This window comes from Papio anubis, chromosome 11 (assembly GCF_008728515.1).
Source record: "Papio anubis isolate 15944 chromosome 11, Panubis1.0, whole genome shotgun sequence".
In the NCBI taxonomy this organism is placed as follows: domain Eukaryota; kingdom Metazoa; phylum Chordata; class Mammalia; order Primates; family Cercopithecidae; genus Papio; species Papio anubis.
The window spans coordinates 73,701,382-73,719,446 of NC_044986.1; the positions used below are offsets into that span (position 1 = coordinate 73,701,382).

The 18,065-nt window shown below is 40.2% G+C and overlaps 1 protein-coding gene across 49 annotated transcripts in view; it reads right to left on the reverse strand.

Annotated features, from left to right (window-relative positions):
* KCNMA1 (potassium calcium-activated channel subfamily M alpha 1) overlaps positions 1-18,065 on the reverse strand; it is a 766,524-nt gene that overhangs the window by 184,045 nt on the left and 564,414 nt on the right. For all 49 annotated transcript variants that reach the window (XM_021943995.2, XM_017962870.3, XM_017962890.2 and 46 more), the window contains one exon: positions 17,234-17,389. In XM_021943995.2, coding sequence (XP_021799687.1) covers positions 17,234-17,389 — 156 coding nt within the window. The remainder of the gene's footprint in view (positions 1-17,233; positions 17,390-18,065) is intronic.

The following is an 18,065-nucleotide window of genomic DNA, read 5'->3' on the forward strand; positions in this document are numbered from 1 at the left end:
AGGCGAGTGGATCACCTGAAGCCAAGAGTTCAAGACCAGCCTGGCCAACATGGAAATCCCGTTTCTACTAAAAATACAAAAATTAGCCAGGCATGGTGGTGGACACCTGTAATCCCAGCTACTTGGGAGGCTGAGGCAGGAGAATTACTTGAACCCAGAAGGTGGAAGTTGCAGTGAGCCGAGATCGCACCACCACACTCCAGCTTGGTTGACAGAGTGAGACTCCATCTCAAAATAATAATAATAATAATAATGAAGTAAAATAAAATAAAGCAGGTCATTACCTTCCAAAATAAAATTATCAACATTCTCATAAAATTTAAATAAGAATCAGAGTTTCATAATAAAAAAATTAAAATATCCAAGACACAATAAAAAATTACTTGCCATAGGAGTAACCCAGGAAAATCTCAACTTGCATGGAAAAAGACAATCAGCAGATGCCAACGCCTAGATGACACAGATGTTGGAATATCTGACAAAAACCTTAAAGCAACCACTATTTCCTGATAACTAAGAAAGAACACATTTGTAAAGAAGTAAAAGACAGGATGCATACTTTAAAATTCAAAATTTTAAAAATCAAATGGAAATACTACAATTAAAAAATACAATAACAAAAAATACAATAACTGAAACACTCACTGAATGGGCTCAACAACAGAGCAAAGATGATGGAGGGAAGAGTCAATGAACTTGAAGCTAGATCAATATAAATTGTGTAATTTCAACAACAGAGAGGAAAAAGTATTGAGAAGTTTCACACAGAGCCTTAGGGTCCTCTGATACATTAGAAAAAGATTTAGCATCTGCGTCATAGGAATCCTAGAAGGAAAGCAGAAAGAATATGGTGCAGAAAAAAAAAAAATTTGAGGAAACAATAAGTGAAAACTTCTCAAACTTCCCCAGAGACAAACCTAGCAGTTGAAGAATTTCAATGAACTCCAACAGGATAAACCCAAAAGGATAATGCCTAGACACACTGTAATCAAACAACAGAAAACTAAAGACAAACAGAAAATCTAGAAAGCAATGGGAGAAAAATGACTCATTACTTATAGGTAACAACAATTCAAATGACTATGGATTTCTCATCAGAAACAATGGAGGCAAGAAGAAAATAGAACAACGCTTTTAAAATGTTGAACCCCGAATTCTATATCCACCAAAATGTCCCTAAGTAATGAAAGTGAAATAAAGATATTTTCAGATGACAGAAAACAGTGTTTGTTGCCAGAGCATGTCTCTGAAGGAACTGCTAACATAAGTTGGACAAACAGAACAGGAATTATAACAAAATGAAGGAAACAAAGAGAAAACAACAACATTAATAATATTAGAATAATATAAGAGACTATACTTCTCTTGAACTCTTTAAAATAGATAGATAAAAGCAAAAAAATTATAACGATATAGTTTACAACAGCTATAATACATAATACAACTATAACATAAAATGGGGAGGGTAAAGAAACCTATAGCTTGGTAAGGGTTCTACATTTCACTTAAAGAGGCAAATCATTGAATCCAAGTAGACTTAAAAAGTTAAGTATGTACATTACAATCCCATGAGAAATCAATTTTTTAAAAACTATGTAAAGAAGTATAATAATAAACACCACAGACAAAATAAAATTCTGAAAATGTTCAAAATAATTCAAAAGAAGAAAGAAGAGAGTTCAAAGGTTTTGAAAAATTAGTCTAATTTTCAAAACTAAAACAGAGGAAACAAACAGAAAGCAAATAAAATATTAGGCCTAAATCCAAACAATTAAATAATAATATAGATAAATTATCTAATACAACCAATCAAGAAAGAGACATTCAAAGAATCGATTTTTTAAAAATCACCCAACTATAAACTGTCTATAAGAAGATCACTTAAGTTTTAAAGATAGGTTTGGTTCAAACAAAAGAGAATGAGAAAAGATATACTGTTTTGCATGAAAACACCAATCAAAAAAGAAAGCTTGAGTGATTATATTAATATCAGATAAAGTAGACTTCAGAACAAAGAAAATTACAAGGATATAGGGATAATATATAATGATAAAAAGGTCAATTCACCAAGAAAACATAACAATCTAAAGTATATGCACTTAACAGACTTTCAAACACACACAAAGCAAAACCTGAAGGAACTAAAACAGACAAATCCACAGTTATAACTGGAGACTTCAGCATCCTTCTCGTAGTAAGAGGCAGAACTAGTAGACAGGAAATCAGCAAGGGTATAGAAGAAATGAACAACACCATTAGCCGACTGGTACTAATTGACATTTATAGAACATTCTGCCCAACACCAGCAGAATATACATTCTTTTTAAGCTCACCTGGAATATTCACCAAGACAGATTACATTCTGAGCCATAAAATGCACCTTAACAAATTTAAAAGAATTGAAATCATGCCAAGTAGGTTCTTAACCATAATGGAATCAGACTACAAATCAATAATAGAAAGATAAGAGGAGTATCCAAATACTTGGAAATTAGGCAACACACTTCTAAATAATTCATGGATCAAAGAAGTTTCATGTGAAATTAGAAAATATTGCTAACTGAACAAAAATGAAAACACAACATATCAAAATTTGTGGAATGCAGCTAAAGCAGGGCCCAGAAAGAAATATATAGTATGAAATGTTTACACCAAAAAAGAAGAGTCTCAAATCCAAAATCTAAGCTTCATCTTAAGAAGAAACTAGAGAAGAGGAGCAAAGTAAATCTAAAGCAAGCAGAAAGGAAACAAACAAACAAAAAATACAGGAAATAATAAAACCAAAGCCGATTCTTTAACAAAGATCAGCAAACTTTATATCTAGTAAGAGCAACAAATAAGAGAGAAGACATAAATTACAAAATCAAGAATGAAAGAGTGGTTATCATTGCCCACATTAAAAGGACAATAATGGGATACTATGAATAGCTCTACACACAGAAATTGAAAAACTCAGATACATTAGACCATTTTTTCAAAACTTTTGAACTGTTACAACTCACCCAAGATTAACTATGTAACCTGAATAGTCCTGTAACCACTGAAGACATTGGATCTATATTTAAAAACTTTCAGAAAAAAAAAAATCTAGGCCTAAACCTAGTATTGTTTCACTGGCAAATACTACTAAATATTTAAAGGAAAAAAAAATCACCAATTCTACACAAATTCTCCCAGAAAATAGAAGGAAGGGAAAGATTTCCCAACTCATTTTATAAAACCAGCGTTACCTGACACTAAAATCAAAGACAGTCTAAGAAATCTATAAACTAATATACACCAAAAAACATAAACACATACACACAAATTCTTCATAAAAGTATTAACAAATCAAATCTACCTATATATAAAAAATAATCACACTAACTAGGGTTTCTCCCAGGAATGTATGGTGGCTGGTTCAATAGTGTACAATCAATGAATGTAATTTACCATATTAACAGTTTAAAGAAGAAAAACTACATGATCCTATACATTGATGCAGGAAAAGCATTTAGCAAAATTCAACATCCATTCATGATTGAAAAAAATAAAACTCTCACCAAAATAGAAATAGGAAGGAACTTCCTCAAGCTCAAAAGAAGGGTATCTACAAAACATCTATAGCTCATATCATATTTAATGGTGAAAGAAATGAATGTTTTCCCTTGAAGACTGGTGACAAAGAAAAGATGTCTACTCCCACTCCCTCTATTCAATATTCTGCAAGAAGTGCTAGCCAGTACAATATGATTGCCAGATGCAAGGTCAATACAGAAAAATAATGTATATTTCTACATACCACCAATGAACAATTGGAACCCAATTTTTTTAAGATGTCATTTATAATAGCTCCAAAAATGTAAAACTTACATATAAATCTAAAAAAAATGTACAGAATCCTGATGCTGAAAACTATAAAACACTGGGTAAAGCAAGTTAAAGATGACCTAAATAGATGAAGAGACCATATTGATGGATTGGAAGATACGACATAGTAAAAATGTCAGTGCTCCCCCAAATTGGTCTATAGGTTTAATACAATTCCAATCAAAACACCAGGAGGAATTTTTTTTAGATATAGGCAAGCTGACTTTAAAGTATATATGGAAAGACAAGGACACTAGAATAGCCAAAGCAATTTTGAGAAAGAATACATTTGCAGGATTCAAACTTTGTAATGCCCGTTTCAAGCAACAGAAGATTATATGTAGACCTTGAAGCTCAATGGAGTTTGCCGTATTCGAAACTGAAGTTGTTTGGTACTGGTACCTCCTTTCGTCCTTCTATATTCTCCCTTTTGGAATGGTACTGTCTATAGCCGTTATCCTATGGCTGTCCTGCCATTGCATTTGGTGTGCAGAGTACTTGTTTTCTAATGAGAAAAATGGAGAAGAATTTTGTCCCAGGATTGATCACACCCAAAGTCTCACCTATAACTGATTAGATGATGACATTGGGACATGTGAGTTGATGATCTTCAGCTCTGATTTTGAACTTGAATTGTTTTGCAGGGTTGAGACTTTTGGAGATGGGGGAATGAGGTGGATGTATTTTGCATGTGGGATGAATGTAGATTTTTGCAGAAGTGATTAACGATCTTGTGATAGGAAGGTTATCTGAGTGGGCTCTAAATGTAATCTCTACTGTCTTTTTAAAGGAGGTTTGGTTAAAGAACAAGAAATAGGAGATGTGACATTGGAAGCACAATGTTGGAGTGATGCAATGACAGGGATATGAGCCAAGGAATGTGGTCAGCCTCCAGAAGCTAGAAAATGTAAGGACACAGATTCTCCTCTAGAGCCCCCAGAAGAAATCAGCCCCACCACCATGTTGACTCTAACTCCACTGAAACTCAGTTTCCAAGTTTTGGCCTCCAGAAAAGGAAGGAAAAAAGCTTGTGATATTTACAGCAACTAGGTTTGTAGTAATTTATGCAGTAGCCATAGGAAACTAATACATAGTGTTTCATTTATCTTGGGTAGATATCTAGGAGTAGTATTTCTGAGTCATATGATAACCCAATGTTTAACCTTTTAAGAAAAACTCCAAATATTTCAACTTAAAAACTTCTTTCCAGGAAAGAAAGTTTAAGTTAAGAGAATGAAAACAGAAGCTACAGATCGGGGCAAATATTCACAAATTGTATATCCAACAAGATATCCAAAATATATAAGGAATTCTTAAACAGTAAAAAGCAAAAACAAAGAAATGACTCCATTAAAGTGGACCCAGCACTTCACCAAAAACCATATACAGATGACAAATAACCACTGGGAAGGTGTTCAACATTGGTAGGGAAATACTTGTGAAAACCACAATGAGATACCACTGCCCACCTACTAGACTGTTTAAAATAAAAAGTACTGAAAATGCCAAGTGGTGGTAAGGATGCAGAACTACAGAAACTCCTGCATTGCCTGCTGATGGGAATGATAAATGGTACAGCCCTTCTGGAAAACACTTTGGCAGTTTCTTTTAAAGCTAAATATAAACTTACCCTATAATCCAGCAATCCTAATTCGAGATACTTACCCTAGAGAAATTAAAACTTATATCCACACAGATTTCCATGTAAATGTTTATATCAACTGTATTCATGATTGCCCCAACTGGAGGAAACCTAAATGGTGTCCAATGGATGAATGGATAAACAAACTGGTACCTCCATATAAGATGCCATACTATTCAGCAACAGAAAGGACTAAATACTGATACATGCAACAACCTGGGTGGATGTCACGGGAACTATGCTAAATGAAAAAAGCCAGTCTCAAAAGATTACATGTTCCATGATGCCTTCACATGACAGACTTGAACACACAAAACTGTAATGACAGAGAATAGATCAGTGGTTGCCAGGGCATAGGAGTGACAGGAGGGTGTGACTCTACATGACAGCATGAGGGAATTTGGGGGTATGGAAACTATCCTGTATCCTGATTGTGGTGGTGGTTGCATGACTACACATACACAAAATCAACTTTACTGTATGTTACTTTAAAAAATAAAATGAAAGGGATGTCTGGAAAACTATAATCGTTTCTGAATCTTATTGGGACCATGTACTTCAGCATTTTCCCATAATGCAAATGGATTACTCTGCTAATAACCTTGAGGACATCAATCCAAAGCCCCAACACCTCCACTCGAATTGCTTGAGTTACTTGAATATTTTGGTTATGATCAGAAGGCATCTGTAAATATTAGGCTTAACTATATTTTTTTTCTCCAGATATTTTTCTTTCCTCCTTTTATTAGCACTACCTAACCCATCCGGATCTCACTACCGCTTTACAGACACATTTCACACATGGGAAGTCTATCGTACTGCACTCTAACCTACTGCTTCCTTCTTTCAAATGGTTGAGACTAAACTTTATAGCTTTCTTACATCTCCCTTCCGTATTCAGTTACGTCCCCTCACTTGAGCAATATATCCTCCCACTACAAGGCATTATGGTCTAGGCAAGACAGCACTTACCTGGGTCTTTTCCAGACTAAGCCACCACTAAGGGAATGGGGCAGACATACGTATATCCTACCTTGGAAAATAGCTTAATTTTTATAGTTTTTCATGATTGAGGGGAAACCTAGGATAAGCTCGTTTTACGAATGTTGCAAAGTAGTTTCTATTCTTAGACGCTATTGATTTGAATATAAAACAAAGCAGTGTTTACATGCAAGACATTTCTCTTGGAGAAGTAATGTGTAACAGTGGGGAAAGCGTTGAGCTGAGAAGCCAATGATGTTGTAGAGTTCTGGCCCTAGCTCTACCACTCCCCAACCAGCCGTGCAACCAGAAGTCATCTTCTGATTTCCTCTTCCCAAAGAGCTATGGTAATGGGTCCTGTGGCTTACTATTCTACAGCTGAAGAAAGGTCAGAGGCACTAGGTTCTTTGCATTTGGCATGTTTTCCATATGATATTCAACAAAATCCTTGTGTATCTGGTCAAATAAAGAATTTAAGTGAAAATGTGTATCTCGGCCAGGCACAGTGGCTTATGCCTGTAAATCCCAGCACTTTGGGAGGCTGAGGCGGGCATATCACTTGAGGTCAGGAGTTTGAGACCAGCCTGGGTAATATGGTGAAACCCTGTTTCTACTAAAAATACAAAAATTAGCTGGGCGTGGGGGCTCGTGCCTGCAGTCCCAACTACTTGAGGGGCTGAGGCAGGAGAATCACTTGAACCTGGGGTCTGCGGGGGCTGCGTTGCAGAGGGAGAGGTGGGCGGAGGTTGCAGTGAGCCAAGACTACACCACCGCACTCCAGCCTGGGTGAGAGAGCGAAATCTCTGTTTCAAAAAAAAAAAAAAAAAAGTATATCATGTAAACCAAAAAGTGCTGTGCAAACATAAAGTACTACTATAATTCCAAAGCTCTTAACAGAACACCCACTGCATCAAATTGATGGTGGTTCCTTGTTTTGCAGCCCCTAGATGTGTAGAATAGTTGCCTCAAAGTTCCAAATTCTTCATCACTGTTCTGGACATAGATTCATACTTAGTATCACCTTAGGACAACGATAACCAACAGACTTAAGGAAATCTGAGATTTTATTCCTTATGGCTTACATAGGATTTTGCGATTTTCATGTAACAATCACTAACAGTAGATGGCACTCAAAAAACCAAAGTGAAAAAGTTGAAAGAGTGGGGAGGAAGAGTAGACCCAGCCGGTGGATGCCCAGGTGGACTCAGGAATGCGTACAATTAATTAAAGGCCAATTATCTCTGAAAGAGCTCAGACTGATGCTTGGCCAGAGGCTTGTTCAAGAAGATGGCCCTTATTTCACATCAGTGACAATATCCTGCCAGCTGAGAAGGGCCAGGGTGAGTGTCAGCTTCTACTGGATTTTCGCATTAAGTCCTGACCATTGCTGCTTCTTGGGCTCCATCCTCGCTGGGCACCGGGCTTTGCGTGTATGTTATGTAATCTTTCTGTGCTGCCTTTCTCTTTGTTCAGTCCATGCCAAGACCCAAATAAAAGAATCCATATGTGATTACAGCTATAAAACCGAAAGGAAAATATTAGATGAAAATATAACATTTTGGGGTTTCTAAGTTTGCTTTACCTTTAATGCTAGGCAGACAGTTTACACAAATCATTTTGCTGCAAAGTAAAGAATAATGAATTAAATGTGTTCCCTGTCACCATCAATCATGTACGTTTGCCTTTGATTCACCAAACATATAAGACACATGAAATGACTTTCTAATCATGTTAGGTGGAAGGCGGGAGAAGGGGAGAAGATGGGGAAAGGAGTTTCAACTTCTTTTATTTTATTCAGAAGTTCCATTGACATTTTCTGGCAATCTTCTAACATGCTGTATGGGCTTCTTTTTGCTAATAATGTTTGCCTTGAGAATTTGTAAAGGTCTGAGAACTCTTTAATTCAATGTTCTAGAAATTACCAGGGCCATAGGGGAAATGAATCCCTGTTAATAGCTCATGGATTACTTCTCTCTTTATTGGAAATGGTTTTCACAGAAATTACTCTACTTTCAGGTGGGCATTAGTGGGCTTGGTCAGACTGAGTGGCATTGTGGGAGCCAGCATCCTCCCACATGGAAGCCTCTGATCTAATGGGATCTAAGTAGGGTGAAAAACGGGTACACAATGACGTTGACCCAAACGGGATACTAGGGTTTAGCAAATTCGTTTCAATCCATGGGTGTTTATTTTGATTTGTGAACTTAAACAACACACTGACTGAATTTTCTGGCAGTCAAAGTGGTTTATAACCAAATCTAACCAGCCTCCGCACAATCCTCGCCAAGGATTATGGAGCTTTGCATTTCACGTTTCTACGTTGAATCCAAGCTCTTTAATTTGGCAAGGGAATCACATACAGTAGCAAAGAAAGAAGTTTTCCGCACCAAAATCACACCAAATTACAAGTCCCTGCTGGTCCTGGTCCCACCCAGCTGTCTGTAATACAGGCTGGCCAGGCTAGGCTGAGGCCAACTGATGCATTCATTTATTCCACAAACATGTATTGAGTACCTATTATGAGTCAGGCGCTGTTCTAGGCACTAAGGATTCAGCAAGTAGCCCCATCTTCACAGTGCTCACATTGTCCCAGGGAAAAGAGGCAATAAACACCAAATAGTGCCACAGGAAAAAACAAAGACAAAGGAGTAAATAAGGATGTGGATATATGGCGTGTGGAGGGGGAGGGTGTGCAAATTCCTAAAATGCAATTCTGTTTTTTCCACATGGAAACTTTATCCACCCATGAAGCTGAGAATAGCTATATACTTCCTAGAGAATATGAAGTAGGACTAGAGACCCTCACAAGCCCCAGAGAACTTGTATGAGCTTAGTTACTTTCTTCTTGATTTTCCTGTATTTGCCAGGGAAGTTGTTGAATCATAAAGTATCCCTCTATAAGAGATATACCATATTCATAGATTGGATAACTCAGTATTGTGGTGGTGTCAATTCTCCCACGAGAATCCAGAAACAGACCCCATCATGTAGTATCACCAGACTTATTTTTAAAAAAAACAGGGGGTTCTGGGATATTTATAATGTACTGTTTCTAATCCAGGTCCTTGTTACATGAGCACTGAGGGTATAAGTATTTAACAGGTTGTACATTTATTATATGCCACTTTTATTATACTTCAATTAAAAATTCAATTTTAATCCCTTTTAAAAATGCAGTTCTAATGTCTTAGATGAAAGACTCAACTGAGAAATTAATATTAAGCAAAGACAAGAAGAGTTGGACAGAGGGGAGCCAAGCAGTTGCTCAGGGGAGGAATATCCAGCCAGAGGGAAAAACAAGTAAAAATCCCTAGACCAGCTCAAGGGAGTGTGGCTAACATGAGAAGCCGGAGAACACTTAGGACTTAGGCCAGTGAGGTCCCAGGGACCTGACTGCTTAGGACCTGCAGGCCATTGTAAGGACTTTATTCAGATGAGATGGGACCCTATGGAGAGACTTAGGCAGAAGAGTGACAGGATCTGATTCATGCTTGAGAAGGTTGTTCGTGATGCTTTGTTGAAAATAGATTGGAAGTGGGGTGGTAAGGGCAGAGCAGATAGACCAGTTAGGAGGCTGGTGTAATATTCTAGGAGAGACATGATGGTGGTTTGGAGCTAGTAGTAAGGTGATGAGAAGTGCTCCAATTCTGGGAATATTTTGAAACTTGAACCAAGAGGATTTCCTGCTGTATTGAATGTGGTGTTTGAGGGCAAATAAATAAATTTTTAAAAATTAGTCAAGGGTGACTCCAGAATTTTTAGTTTCAGCCATGGGAGGGATGGCATTGCCAATAGTAAAATGAGCGAAGAACAGGTTTGTGGACAAAGAAAAGGAATTCGATTGTGGATATGGTAAGTCTGACAGGAGATGGGGTATTCAAATATAGATGTTGAGCAGCAGTCGAATCAGTGATGCCGGGTTCAGGGGAGAGGTTCTTTATGGAAATACAAATATGGAAGTCATCTATGTATCTAAAAGCAATGAGAATAATTGAGATTACCAAGGAAGTGAGTATAATTGTATTGGGAGCTACTCTTCACTAGTGAGGAATATGTGCAGAAGTCTGCTGTCACAGTGCCATCTGTGGTTAGGGTGACATTGTCCATGGGTAATGGAGTAAGCAACATCTTGCATCTCCCTATCTAATTTCCACCATGTGGGTTTACTTTGCAAGACAAACTCTCTACTCTGGTACCACCAGTTGTTCTTTCCTAAGTAGAGAGTCACCTCAATCTCATCCTTATCAGTTGCAATCCTGGCCCCATTTCAGAGACCTTGTCAAGTCCAACCCTGCCACGCAAGGTTGAGTTCTGCTTCTGGTATGCCTCCTTCAACCTGGTTAGCAGAGCTTACACCCACTAGACAATAAGAATTGCTTGCTGTGATGATTAATGTTAATTTGACTAGGTCATGATGTACCTAGATATTTGGTTGAACATTATTCTGGGTGTGTCTGTTAGGGTGGAGGGTGTTTCTGCATGAGATTAACATTTGAATTTGTGGACTGAGTAAAGCAAATTGGCACCCCCACACCCTCAACCCACCCCATGTGGGTATCTAACCAACTGAAGGCCTGAATAGAATAAAAAGGAGGAGTAAGGGAGAATTTGCTCCCTCTGCCGGATGGTCAGTCTTAAGCTGGGACATCAGTCTCCTCCTGCCTTCAGATCTAGACTGAAACTTATGCCATTGACTTTACTGGTTCTCAGATTTTCAGACTCAGACAGAGACTACACCATCATCTTTCCTGGGTCTCCAGTTTATAGAGCTTGGGATTTCCCAGCCACCATAAACATGTGGGCCAATTCCTTATAATCAACATCTCTCTCTTTCTCTCACACATGTGCATGCGAGTGCGTGCACGTGCACGTGCACACACACACACACACACACACACACACACACTGTTGCTGTTTCTGTAGGGAACCCTAATATACTTACTTTCTCCCAGAAGGACCTACCTAAGTCATCCCCAGCTCTTCAGACCCACTTAGTTTAGACTCCAATTAGTCTCACCTCCTCAATACAGCAGTGTGTAATGCCAATCCCTTCTTGGGAGCCTAGTTCATTCACTACCCTGACTCAGCCCAGCCTAGGGTACCTGTTATGATGCAGTGGCCTCTGCCTTTGTAGAGCTGGGCAGAGAGAAAGGTAAAGAAGATGCACAGAATGGAGCTATGCAAACATGTGCCCACACATCCAAGTCAGAACAGAAGCTTTCTGAAGCATACCAGAGCCTCCTAGCCATAACGATGCTGATGGGATTAGCGCACTGTCTGGAATAGGGTAGGTGCACAGGGCATTTCTATTGCATCAATAGTTCACATACAATGAACTATAGAAAGCTAAGATTTGTGCTAAGATAATGGCACTAGCTAAAATTTTCTCTTATTGTTTCTCACATTTCCTTTCAGTATACTCAAGGGCAAACCTGGAACCAGTTTGCTTGGGGTTGAACACCTGAGTTTGTCAATTCCAAACTATACGTCCTCGTGCAGGTTGTTGAACTTCTTTTAACCTATAGTGCCTGCCACTGTAAAAGAAGGATAATAATAGTGACAAGTTTGGGTAGGGTCATTGTGAGAATTAAATGTGACATTGCAGCTAAAGCACTTAATACGGGATTTAGCACATGGGAATCAGTATTTTTTAGCTATTATTAAAAGTCCTTGATTTATATTTTTAGCTCCTAAACCAGACTAATTCTATACATACATATGTACAAGCACACATATACACATAAACATAACCCAGACTAAAAATATTTAAATGATTCCCTTGGCTATGGTTAGTGCTAGGACAAAAACTTTTTGTGTCCAGCCATATCCACTTCAGCCAAGATACAATCTGAATAGCATGCGTCTGATTTCTCTAGTGCTTTCTCATTCAAAAACAGAAAACATGATAGAGGAGCATGTGTTGTTATCGATATTAAGTAACATTTCACCCACAAATTCCAAATCTTGTGGCATAGGGAAAAAAAAAAAACACAAGAAATGCATAACATATTTTCTTCATTCTCAAAACTGATTTATTCAACAAAGAAATAATCATGGAGAGCATACCGTGCTCTAGGTTGTGTGTGTGTGTGTGTGTGTGTGTGTGTGTGTGTGTGTATAAAATGATAGATTAACAGAGTTAAAATAGTTGGCAATTGTGAGAATAATTTAAATGTGCTAAATTGGAAGTCTCAATGTAGATGGAAAAACAATTTTAAGAGTTAATCACCCTCTAAACACACACACACTCACACACATACAGACGCACAATTTGTCATGTGCAAAGACAGCTAATCCTAGTAAGAATAATAGCACAATTCATAAAGATGGCAGGCCAAGCCCCAACTTGAAACCTCATATGCTGAAGAGAAGCTCAGTATGCATAGTAAGACTCAAAAACAAAAACAAAAACAAATCAGTGGATCTTAAATTATATCCAAGTGAGGAAGCCAAGTAGAGAGTAAGTGTGGCCACTTATTCAGTGCTGAGGCAATGGCAGATAGGTTAAGTAAGTTCATTGCCTGGGTCTTTACAGTAGACAGCAGGGAGATTCCTGACAGGCTAGGAGTAAGAGATCAGACAGTGGCAAATGAACAGGATGTTCCAGAGCTGGCTGATAATGTCAATGCAGATAATTCACAGGCATCAGGACGTTCGTGTAAACTCCTTAAAGGAACTCAGGGGTTCAAACAAGATCCTACTGCACAAAATGCTTAACCTGTCCTTAACAGCAGCTGCTGAGCTGGAGGACCCCTGGATTGCTAGCTTGAATCTCTTTCCTAAATGTATTAGATATAAAATCGGCATAGATTTGTTAAATCCTAGCACACCAGAAGCTGTAGAGGGCATGCCTTGAAGTTTAAGTGGAGTAAATTAAGGACAAAGAGCCAGAAAAAAAATTTTTAACAGTAGTTAGCAAACTTAAGAAATTCATTACTCCGGCCGGGCGCGGTGGCTCAAGCCTGTAATCCCAGCACTTTGGGAGGCCGAGATGGGTGGATCACGAGGTCAGGAGATCGAGACCATCCTGGCTAACACGGCGAAACCCCATCTCTACTAAAAAATACAAAAAACTAGCCGGGCGAGGTGGCGGGCGCCTGTAGTCCCAGCTACTCGGGAGGCTGAGGCAGGAGAATGGCGTAAATCTGGGAGGCGGAGCTTGCAGTGAGCTGAGATCCGGCCACTGCACTCCAGCCTGGGCGACAGAGCGAGACTCCGTCTCAAAAAAAAAAAAAAAAAAAAGAAATTCATTACTCCCAAAGATATAGGGTAAAAATATAAAAAGATTCCTAAAAACTTTAGATCAATTCAGAGATATATCCGCACAGGAGTGAGGTTTTCAGGGACAATGACTTGGGGTGCTAGGGTAGGTGTCTTTGAGTGTGACATTGATGGGGAGATAAAGAAGCATTGCCCCATATTTCTTGGTACCTCCAGGCTGGGCCTCTTTTGTAATTCCTGTATACCAGTAGTCCCTCTTTCTTTTTCTTTTTTTCTTTTTTGTTTTTTTGTTTGTTTGTTTGTTTTGAGATGGAGTCTTCTTGCTCTGTCGCCCAGGCTGGACTGCAGTGGCACAATCTCGGTTCACTGCAACCTCCACCTTCTCGGTTCAAGTGATTTCCCTGCTTCAGCCTCCTGAGTAGCTGGGACTACAGGCATGCACAACCATGCCCAGCTAATTTTTGTACTTTTAGCAAAGAAGGGGTTTCACCATGTTAGCCAGGCTGGTCTTGAACTCCTGACCTTAGGTGATCCACCTGCCTCAGCCTCCCAAAGTGCTGAGATTACAGGCGTGAGCCAACATGCCTGGCCAGTAGTCCCTCTTCCTTTTATTAAACGTATCACCCCCGCTTTCAGTCTTGGCATTTTGGTCTCATGCATGATAAAAAACCCAGTGGAAGTGGCTCATGCCTATATAATCCCAGCTCTTTGGGAGGCTGAGGCAGGGGATTGCTTGAACCCAGGAGTTTGAGACCAACCTGGACTACATAGGGAGACCTCTCTCTACAAAAGAAAATATTAAATTAAAAAGCCAAGTGGATAGTCATTGTGCTTCTGCCTGTGCTGCATCTTTGCTGTTATAGTCTTGTTTCTCTTATTTTAGCAGGGGTTCTGCAGCACCAAAAAACAGACACAACTGGCCTAGGGCAAGGGAGAGGGTGAGCTAACACTTTACCTTTGGCTTCCAGAAATGCTAAGTGTTCCCAAAGGATCAAGTGCTGCCAAAGCCTCATCCCTTCCCTGTCCATCCTAATAGGCCTGCTTGTCCCCATGGAAATATTGACGAATTCTCCGTCATAGGATACGGAGGTCATTGGAGAAGGAAGCAATTTCTGTAAACAATAATCCATTTGTAGGTTTACTTTTCCATCCCAACAAAAATAAGTGAGGGCTTTGTGATCCCTGGAATGGGAGACAATACATAAGACATGCCAAGGAGAGTACCATTATGGTGTTCACCATGACCTAAAGGAGACAAAGATCTGGGATTTGGAGGTAAGTACACAAAGATAGCAATGTAGAATGGGGAGCACGTGAATAAGGCATTTCTATTTTAAGTGAGAAAAATAGATGAAGGGAAGTGTTGTGATTTCCAGGTCATGTACCTTAGCAAATTCTAACACAAAGACCATCTCAGTGTCAAAAGGCCATATTCAGAGAGCTACTTCCAAACAGGCAGGAGTTGGTCCTATACAGAAATAATGTGGTAACATAACCCCTGGAAGAAAATGTGTTTTCAGTTACACCAGGGCCAGGCCCAACCTTTCCCACAAGCTCTTCCTAAATAGGAACTTGGCAATGGGATTAGCTGAGCTGGAGGGGACGTCCTTGGCTTTAGAGGTGAGGCCCATCAGGGTCCAGAGGAAAGTTGGGCAGAGGTTTTCCCTGCTGCTAATAGCACTGAAGAATCAGCATCACATCCATTTTATTAATTTCCTTGACAGACAGCTCTAGTTACCATGCAGGCACCACAAAATCAAAACATACACATGTCAAGGGGCCCCATCTGTGGTGGGGCCCTGCCAAGGCCCATGTTACATCAACACGAGGAAGCAGAGCACAGCTCCACACACCACGTGCTTGGTCCCATGGGCCATGCCCTGGAAGAAAACCACCAGAGTTTGATTGAAAGAGCCAGAGAAGTTCTCTTGGTGACAGTCCTCTATCCTGAGTCTGGGCTTCTCACGTTGAACATAAGATCCCTGGGAGACACATGGCTACATCTGGCTTCAGGGTCTTGTCTCTAAACACAGCTATACAGACCTCCCTGCCACCTCCATTCAGTTTCACCCATGCAGGACAAGAGCAGCCTGGATTAAAGAAGACACTTAAAGGAATGCAATGTCTTTATTTGTAAGCTGGATCTGAGCTCGGAGTTCTGTTGAGCTGAGACCTTTGGCTGCATAATGAGCATAGAAGGATTTTTTAAATCAAGGTATCCCTTGCTATTAGTGTTGCTAAAGTGATTGAAGGAGCTCCAAAGCAATTCGTTCTTCTATGTAGAGCAATGCTAACTATCAGTTGGCTACATAAAGCCGATTTGGCAGGTAGGGACCTAGAAAAACTCCTGCTCTAAATACTATCACTCACAGGTGCCCGTGGTGAGCACTAACACATCTGTGTCCTCATGCTTCCCACACATCCCTCTTATTGCAACCTAGGCCATTTCCTCAACACCATCAAGGAACGTGGCAGTGGATTAGGCATCCACATGACAGCAAAAGGCAGGAGGTCTCACACCTTTGATTGCAGAGCTTCTGGCCTCCTTTACGGACCTCGTGCTGACTCATGGACTTCCTAAGGATGTAATTTTCCACCTTGCCAGCTATTAATTCTGCTCCTTACATAATAAGAGGAAGGATATTAGCCCAGATCCATAGCTAACTGCCTCCCATGCCATATCAGAAAGGCCCAAGCTAGACCTGTCTTACACCCTGGTTTGTCACCTTGACTGCCTAATCTAAGAACAGTCTAAGGATGAGGACTGGAGTGACTGTCCTCCAGAAGCCTCTTTGGTAGGGGCTGGATGCTCAGTGCAAGGCCCTGAAATCACAATCCTAACCTGGCCCACCCTGGGAGGACAGAGTTGGTTTTTTTCCTCTTTGCCTGCACTGGTGCAGCAGGTATGGCCACTTTGGGGACTTTGGAGTGGCTGCCCAGCCAGCCCCGACAAGGACATGAACACATCCAGACTGCCTCTCTCTCCATGCAAAGGGCACTGCTGCCGAGGACTCAGTACATTGTTTCGCTCTCCATTCAAACAACCGCGGCACGTCAGTCCTGCTGGCCTCCTTGATTGTGCAGAAATAAATAAATGAATTATGTTGTTGGGGTTTGGGCTTCAGCACAAACACATGGTCTGCATTTATCCACACGGTGAGAGGTCCACCAGCCACTTGATATAAAAGAGCAAAATGATAATGCTTTTCTTTAGGCGCTCTTTTGCCATATGGAATGTATATAAATCATATTTTTGTTTTAACAGCGGAGGCTTTGTTGATAGATAAACATGTGGTTTATCTAAAAAAAGAGGGGATTGTGCTTTGAACAATCATTTAATGGCCGTGGATGTGCCAAATAAAAATAAAAACATAATTTTGAAAGAAGTTGGCTTCATGCCCAAATCCATAACAAGGAATTTCTCCTTAACCCAAGTGGTTAGAGCCCGTCGATCTGTTTTGAGTTTAAGCTGTGCTCTCTACTCAACCCCACGACAAATGGAATCCTGAGCTAATGTGCTCTAATAAGACGAGACGTTACCTTTATGAATGACCTCATGGAGAAGAGGTTGGCAAGCATGGTGGAGAGGCCTTGAGCCAGGCAGCTCTGGGCTATGAAGCCCAACTTCAGCTCTGCGAGGCAGATTGCGTCATCACCTTCTTTCCAATTCCAGCTCGGGATGTTTAGCAGATGGGCCTGGGGAAAGAAAAGCAGGTATGAGACCTCGCTCTGTTAAATGTTCGATTGTTCAACATTTCTTCTGGGAAATGCAGCATTGCCCGACCACTCAGGGCCATTCAGTCTTGCCCTTCTTTTCCCTTGCTGGGGTCTGATGTTTGCTGTTTTACGCAACTCTTCTGCTCATCACACTTCAGTCTCTCTGGACCGTTGCTTCTGCACCTACCAAGCCCAAGTCCTCCCCTGGGTTGGCCATTTAGCCAAATAGAGCCCAGAGGAATTTCCTCTTGTGACAGACACATCAGCTGGGGTTACTAAGATGTCTAGCTAAATGGTTAGGTTGAGTCCTCAAATAGACTGTAAGAGTGCCAAATGCCTGTATATTTTCAGTTTCTTTTTTACCTGCCTTTCCAATACTCCAGATTGGTGACTCCCAGGCATCAGAAGCGGGCATCAGAATCACCTGCACAGTTTGTGAAAACACAGATTGTTGACCCCCCGCTCCCACCGCCGGCATTTCTGATTCAGTAGATCTAGGGTAAGGCTGGAGAATTTGGCATTTCTCACAAGTTGGAGGTGGCGCTGATGCTGTTGATCTAGGGGCCACACTTTGAGAACCACTGGCCTAAAACATCAGGTGAATCACAATGTTGATGTTTCCAATCTTTTGCAAATGGACTGGTCCTATTCAACC